Genomic DNA, 1,016 nt, shown 5'->3' on the forward strand with positions numbered 1-1,016 from the left:
TGAGCCGGCAGCAGCAGCAGCAGCAGCAGCAGCAGCAGCAGCAGCAGCAGCACAACCTGAAGCTGCCTGGTGCCCACCGAAGTGCCACAAGTCCTTGGACGTGGTGGTGGTTTCTGGTTCCTGCACACAGTGCTGCCCACTGGGGCCAGATGCTGCGAGCGATGGGGCTGGTGCTCCTGCTGCAGTGGAAATGTTTGTGTCTTCCCTCTGATCGGCTTCACCCCGTTTCTTTCAGGTCCCCCGTTTTACGTTCCCGAATCTGAAATTAACAGCTTGTTTGGTAAGTAGTGCTTCAGCTAACCCTTTGGAATTTTTTCCACAGCACCAGACAAGTCGCTGTGACGCATGAAAAAGAGCCATTTGCTTCTTATCTGAGAGGTGGAGCCATGGGAAAATAACAGGGAAATTAAACACCATTTAGCCACAGGGATTTTGTCAACAAAAATTCTCAGCTCTTTGAGGGATATGAAGAAAACCCAAGGGACAGCTCCTCTCTCCTCCCCTCGGCATCCCTTAACTCTCCCAGGATTCCGGCGATCTGGTAGCTGCAGTCTTGGTCTGGGTGAACCGTCTGGCCCTTCTCTGCCTCACCTCCCCACCAGCCCCCTGGTTTTACCGGAGGCCGTTGCACACCACCGGTTCTGCAGTACGCTGCATCCTTGTCCCCGCGCTGGAGAAGTATGGGGATAAGATTGTCTTTTTTTTTTTCCTGACAGTTTGCCTTTTTCAGTGACTAATCATTCCGTAATTTGTTACTCTTTCCTCCTTTTCAGGCAACCACTGTGAAATTAAGTGTCTCCAGAAAGTCGATGACTTCTCGGACAGACACAGAGCGTGGGGACTGGATTATTTTCTGGAGGTGCTCTACATACTAAAACTCGTAGCGTGATTAAAGTGACCTAAAACGACTTTAAATGACTTACCTCGCATCTTGCTCTCCTTTTGCTCCCCCCGTTTAAGGTGAGGAGAGGGACTCTTCGCCGTGCGGGCGGTGGCCGGGGCCCGGGGGCGCGGGA

At 52.4% G+C, this 1,016-nt stretch overlaps 1 protein-coding gene across 1 annotated transcript in view; it reads left to right on the forward strand.

Moving 5' to 3' along the window:
• LOC104501846 (thiopurine S-methyltransferase-like) overlaps positions 1 to 889 on the forward strand; it is a gene marked incomplete at its 5' end in the record, with an annotated part of 2,625 nt that extends 1,736 nt beyond the window's left edge. Inside the window, 2 exons of the mRNA XM_010145726.1 lie at positions 236 to 280; positions 774 to 889. Coding sequence (XP_010144028.1) covers positions 236 to 280; positions 774 to 889 — 161 coding nt within the window. The remainder of the gene's footprint in view (positions 1 to 235; positions 281 to 773) is intronic.
• Between the last annotated feature and the right edge of the window lie 127 nt (positions 890 to 1,016).

Source organism: Buceros rhinoceros, unplaced genomic scaffold, assembly GCF_000710305.1.
Source record: "Buceros rhinoceros silvestris isolate BGI_N320 unplaced genomic scaffold, ASM71030v1 scaffold12031, whole genome shotgun sequence".
Classification (NCBI taxonomy): Eukaryota; Metazoa; Chordata; class Aves; order Bucerotiformes; family Bucerotidae; genus Buceros; species Buceros rhinoceros.